General features: G+C 43.9%; 1 protein-coding gene and 1 long non-coding RNA gene across 2 annotated transcripts in view; one reads left to right on the forward strand and one right to left on the reverse strand.

Annotated features, from left to right (window-relative positions):
* LOC140323292 (uncharacterized) overlaps nucleotides 1-2,072 on the forward strand; it is a 6,299-nt gene extending 4,227 nt beyond the window's left edge. The window contains exon 2 of the long non-coding RNA XR_011919329.1: nucleotides 1,580-2,072. This is a non-coding gene — a long non-coding RNA (uncharacterized lncRNA). The remainder of the gene's footprint in view (nucleotides 1-1,579) is intronic.
* DENND5B (DENN domain containing 5B) overlaps nucleotides 1-6,752 on the reverse strand; it is a 66,535-nt gene extending 59,783 nt beyond the window's left edge. The window contains 1 exon segment of the mRNA XM_072398967.1: nucleotides 6,521-6,752. Coding sequence (XP_072255068.1) covers nucleotides 6,521-6,632 — 112 coding nt within the window. The 5' untranslated portion in view covers nucleotides 6,633-6,752.

The following is a 6,752-nucleotide window of genomic DNA, read 5'->3' on the forward strand; positions in this document are numbered from 1 at the left end:
ATTTAGTTTTTGCTGCGATACCCATATTTGATCCAAAGCTGTTCCCTGCAGTAATTCACTTCCACCACATGATGTCCTCAGTTCTCCAAGCTGAATCAGGAGCAGTCATTTAAATCACCCAATCACCCATGCAGTCATGGACGTACCCCCAGGGCACTGGGAGCCTGGGCTCGGAGTGTTACAGCATTAAGGAGTAGTACAAGTCACTATTCATGTAAAGTGCCTATAAGCAGTTGTGACAACAGCCAGTGCAGGGCTTTATTATGCAATGTTTCATATTTACATGGCAAAAGAAATTAAGAAGAAAAATATCTTTAAACCTGACCATAATAAAGAAAATACATACAAACTAGATTTCCTTTCTGTCTATGTAACACATCACTGCTCCTTCTACTAACATGTAAGGCTATGGGCAGGCACCAAGTGGCTCTCCATCCTCACAGCAGATGCTAAGCAAGGATACCATTCATGACTGTGAAAATATGGAACAGCAAGTGTAACTTTAAAGAAGTTCTCGCTTCCTTGCAGAGAAGACAGATGACACGGCTGAGCCATTATCACCAATAAAAATGCCATGAACATTTGGAATCTATTAATATGGTTAGCCGCCACACACATCGATCCATCTCACTCACACAAGCCCATTACTGACTCGATGACAAGCACACGGCTCAGGATTGGGTCATCAGAGAAAGAAAAGAAGCGGATATTACACTGCTGTAATAGATCTCATCATTACATTTATTGCCTAATTACCCTTCCTCCCTCCAACCGGGCTCAGAGCAAGTGGCTGCACAAAAATTGCCTAAAAGCCGAAGAAATGTGTCAGTGCAGATAATCATGTGGTAAAAGAAGGGACGATAAATATCACATTTTAAGGATATCCCTCTATTTATCCCTATGTAAATAAAGTACCTTTACACTAAAGGAGTCTAATGTTTTCAGCTGCAACGCATGCACTTTACCATGCATTGGTACTCCTATTTAATGTACTGCACTCTGTAATACGTGGGCGCTATATAATAACTGTTTAATAAAAAAAAAATTTATTAATACAACTTGATCATCTCCTGCACCCAGCCTGTGATTAAAGTTTCATTATCATCTCCTGATTCCAGTATACGCCTTGTCGGCACATGTGCATGCAGCACATCTGATTGGTTCCTAGTGCCCCCTCCCATCAGTTCTACTGTACAAGTAATTACAGAAGGCCAATGCCAAAAAAAAATTCACCTACTAACCACTAAGGGTTTTCTAACCCTTCCCCCAGCCTCTATTATCTGCAATTACTAAATGAAAAATGCAGCTGTTCCTATGTAAAAGACACTTGCAGATGGCCTGTATCATTATTCTAATGAATGGATTGTTTCATTGTATTTAATATTTCATTCATATGTAGATCAAAGGTGATCTGAAGAACACAGCACCTTTTTTTTTTAAATACAATTAATTCCTATTTACCCCCTTATTAACCCCTAGATAATCCTAACCAGCAACACATTATAGAATATAATTCATACTTCTATAAGCAATAAACTTTCAGAAAAAAACACGTTTTATCCTTTTATTTGTGTTGTAGATTCCTCGGAGAATAAAATTTCAACCACCAGGTTTTCCATGGAATTTATAGACTAAGATTTGATTGTAAAATAAACTACACAACAACTAATCTGTTTACTGCTTCCTGCAATCAAACTGTGGTAGAATTGATATATAACTATAAATTGATTGTATAACAATGAATTGGACTAAACTGCTCAAGAATATTCTAGTAGTTCAAGTGTTTCATTATTATCAATGGTGATGTATAGTGAATGGCAACCCGAACAATAAATTTCATTTTTTTTTCTTTTTTGTCTGTTAAATGTAGCTGAAAAACAAAGTTATCTTCTACTAAGTCTCCCCACCCCATGTGATAAGAGAAAACAGGGCAGATGTGTATGTAGCCTGCTTGGGTGACAACCATAGCTCCCTTCATAGACACAGTGCAGTGTAGTCACCCAAAAACAGCAAGTGTGTTGGTCACAAGATCACCAGGTCAAAAATGATGGGAGATAAAAAAAAAAAGAAAACTAATAGAGTGGAGAACTAAGCTGCATATATAGCAAATATATTACTGGGATGATCACAACTTGGTTAGGAAGTTATGTTGTCATCCTTCCATCCACTAAAAAAAAAAAAAAAATCAAACTGCACATTTTTGGGAAATAGTATAAATAAAATTATAGTAAAAGAATAAAGAACATTTGCTGCCATCATCAGTTGGTCTGCTGATCTCTCAGGACACTACCCAGGCCATCCAAATGCCCCTGGATATCGGTACACTAGGCTCCCCTTTACTGGCCAGGGGCATGGGGCTAATGCCTTGGCATGAGTCATGTGACCAGGCACTGTCCCCCACTGATACGGCTACAGGTGAGTGTTTCATGTCACACACACACACACACACACACACTGCAGTCCCATTTTTAACACATCAGCCAGGTCATTTTACACTACAGGCCCACTTTTAGTAGTTCTTTCATTCACCCACCCTCTGCATGGATCACAAAACAATTAAACACTGCATGTGGAATAATTAGTATGCCTGTGATGGTTTATTCTCACAGTGCCGCTACCACTCCCAGGACAATGGTAATACACAGACAAGGAAATGGCTACCATTAACACACCCTCTCATCCGCTGCTTTTATTAGAAACTGATAATTATACAGAAGGAAAACACAGGGTAAGGGTTTGGGGGAAAGGAAAAGGAAAAGATACTAAATAAAGAGATCACTGCATGTTTAAATAATGCATACAGTACTAAGTGCAGAACTTGACTGTAGCCAATCAGCTTGTAGTGTTTGGCAGTGCTAAAATGATAGCTGTATTCTGATTGGCTGGTCTGTGCACCTTCACATAACTACACTTTAATGACCTAATACCAGCAGTCTCAGGAGCCTTTGATGGAAGCTGCAAATCTGGGGAACAGAGATTGTTATATCAAATTGTGCCTGGCTTCAAAGTCGTTTAGATGTTTTAAGAGGTTGTACATGCCCAGATACCATTTGTATGGAAAATACCAGTGACAGACAACCTATGGCTCATCACTTCTAACCAACAGTCAGCCATGGACCATGCAATGATTCCAACAGTCACATAGCTGTTATCTATTGTCCAAGCAAATGAAAATTACATCACTATGAACACTTGTTCATACCGGGAGCTCTTTATCATTGAGAAGTCATGATATGTCCTTAGTATTAAACAAACCTATCTACCTGCTTGTAGACTTCTTTAGAAGTTTACATTTCCATCACATATCAGTGAATAAAAACCCCTGTTTGGGAGTTATGTCATCCCAGCATGGCCAATAACCCAGAAGATGCCCTGGCACCAGCAAAAGAGTGAAAAGTTTAGTTCTGCTGAACCCCACCAGCATTGCTTACTTGGCGTGGGATCCTTTTCATCTTAGGTCTTCTCCTACTTTCTTCATGTGAATTGAGGGTTCTCCCCAGGCCCTTTTAGCTGGGCGCACCACCCGACACTTTTCAGCACCCACCCGGCTGTTTTTGGGTGGTTACTGAAGAGTTTGGTCACAATACAGGGGCTGCCATCCACCTACAATTTCTTCCCACCAAGCACTGAATTGCCAAGCACAGACACATGAATAAAGTACGTTGGCACCTCTAGGAAGTCCCCAACATTATTATAACCCTCAGATCCTTTGTGGTGGAGCCTTAGGCTACGTACACATGTCAAATCATTCTTGTTCGATAATCGTCTCAGGTGATAATCATGTTGATATAAGATGAGAATCTGGCGTGTGTACAGCGCTGATTGTCCGTCCTTCCGACAATTGTACTGGCAGGTCCACAGACGAGGAACGATCATCATGAAAGTGAAGGAGGGAGAGCACAGTGGGGTGCTGCTCTGTCATTCTCCCCTCCCCTGTTCATAAAGAAGAACAGCTCTGTATGTACAGCACTCATTCATGCATCGTGCAGTTGTTTGTCGTTGCAAAGGATCATGAAAGATACTTTCCAATGACATTTATTGCATGTGTGTACCCAGCCTTAGGACATGCCACTCATCCTGTTAAATCATGACCGGTGCAAACATCTACTACTAGGTTACCTGTAAATCCTCCCCCAATGGCAATGCCGGCATAATCCAATCTATGCTCATAAAACACTCCATGCCAGCTACACTCCTCAGACTTTACCAATCATGGTGAAAAGATGGCCACCTGCGCCATATATATGAGAATATACCACAATGCGATCTTTCATTAGAAGCAATCAAACATTTGTTGAATGCTAAAACCATCAACACCACAAGTTCCATTTCTAAACTCCAGCAATTCACAACCCCCTGCCAAGTTCCCAAAGGCTTGTCCAAATTGCTAACACATTAGTGTCCATTATCACCACCATGTTAGAAGTGATCATGTTAACTTGTCAGCCCTGAGATCACCCATGTGAAATGCATGGCATGGGCCTAATTCTGCAATCCGCTAAACTGAACCCAATCATCTAGCAGAAGAATCTTCATCCACCGCTCTGCGTAATGCTCAGCATGACGTGGGGGGTTGGGATATGGGAATGAAAACATCCCCAGATAAAATCAGTTACATGTCATGAATCCACAATGCAAATATCTCATGGTGGCCGCCAGTGAAGGAGAGGATACAGAAAATACAAACTTATTGAATAGCAGGATGGAGATTATTGTATGGGAACATATGATTCCAGTACGACCTGTTCACCATCATATATTCATTTCTCCAATGACTGTACATTATGCTGAATGTGCTCGGACAGATCAGTAATATGAATGGACTGCCAACGCACAGCAAGCTAAGGATGTGATTTATGCAGCACAATACAACAAGGCATGTGAGTTTGGAGCGGGTTTAATGCCCACTATTGTTCAATATGGGCAACATGTGTTACTGTGTGTTTCTGCAATACAACATTGTTAACAGAAGCAGTTTAATGGAAATGATTTCTCTATCAGTGAAGTCCTGAGATTTACACAGATCTGGCACACAGATGTCTGGATCAAATGCTGCCAAGCTGCCCATCTCCGCATACTAACTTCCTATACACATTGCAGGAGCAACATCCCATTCAAGTCCCTGGGACATAAAAATTTTCCCTTAGCAGAAGCCTCAGAGGACAGAAAGGTGCTGGCTGGTACCTCTGAAAGAGCACCTGTCACAATGAAAATACAGATTCTGCTATGCCTGGCTTTTCTTTGGATGAACATGTTCCAGGGCTGCCATCCTGATTTACTACTTGTTAAAACTTCCCTGGCTGCTCCCATACCACACTGGCAGCGCTCCTTGTCATTACATTGATTGTATGGTACTCCACACATAACTAAACACGATCTGACAACAAATTCTCACCCTGCTTTCTGTTTCTCCTACATTAAAATCATGCCAACACAAGCCAGGTGCCCGAGTAAATCATACATCCTTCCTGTCTGTGCCACCCTCTATAATAAGATGGTATTTCCTTCCCTGTAGGCTGGCGTGACCTCATCCCACCACAGAGCCATATCATTAGACACAAACGCCAACCCACTGCCGGATGGCACCTTTACTGCTGAATCACTGGCAAGCCTGGCATGCAGCTACTGTTATTGAGTGCAGAACCCCATGGACACACACATGGGCACGGTAACACATGTAATACTATCTATATATAGACACACAATGCAAAAAAACTAACAATGAGTATGACAGAGTGGCATTACTATACCAGGATCCTTCACCATAGCACCCCAGTGTGGCACTACATCACCCCGCCACCCTAGTACCCCAAAACAGCAACATTTCCCCCCTCCAGAATTCAGCAAAGTGCCCAAAAACACATATCCCCTGCCTCCCCCAATTCAACACAGGCACTGCACCATACATACCTGCCTGGCACACTTTACACTTACTGCCCTGGCACTCATCACATATCACACATGCTCAGTACCAAGTACACCCCCCAGTACCTGCACATCTCCTCACACTCATCACACATACCCTCCTAGCACCTCATCCATATGCCCCCTGGTATCCCACTGGTACCTACAGACCCCCTTGGTACCCATGAAAACATTCTTTTACTGATAACCCATCATATATACTCCCATGGCACCCCGGCACACATACCCTGAGGATACCCATCATACAGAGCTCACATTCCCATCAGGGTACCCTTGGCACACATACCGCCCCATGGCACCCCAGCACACATACCCCCCAGGGTACCCCAGGACACAATCCCCCCCATGGCACCCCGGCACACATACCCCTTACAAATCCCCCTGGCACCCCGGCACACATACCCCCCCATGGCACCCCTTACAAGTCCCCCTGGCACCCCGGCACACATACCCCTTACAAGTCCCCCTGGCACCCCGGCACACAATCACACCACCTTTCCCTGCAGACATACTGGAAGCAGCACACAATGTCCGGTGCTCCCGGCACGGCTCCGTACATCCCCCGATGTGTGCCCAGCCCGTCTCCCAGTCTCACCGGCCAGCTCATCCGGCTCCAGCCCGCTGTCCGCGTCCGTCCCGCAGATCACGAAGTAATGGGCCAGACGGCACGGTGCAGGGGCCGAGCCCGTTGCTGGAGAGGAGCTCATCGCCACAGCTGGTGTGTCCGATCACCGATCCGTCCTCAGCACCGGCCGCCTCCCCTCTCCATATCCACCGGACACCGATCCGCGTCCCCGCTATCACCTGAATGAGCCCAGCACCTCTGA

The sequence above is a fragment of the Pyxicephalus adspersus genome, chromosome 2 (assembly GCF_032062135.1).
Source record: "Pyxicephalus adspersus chromosome 2, UCB_Pads_2.0, whole genome shotgun sequence".
NCBI lineage: Eukaryota > Metazoa > Chordata > Amphibia > Anura > Pyxicephalidae > Pyxicephalus > Pyxicephalus adspersus.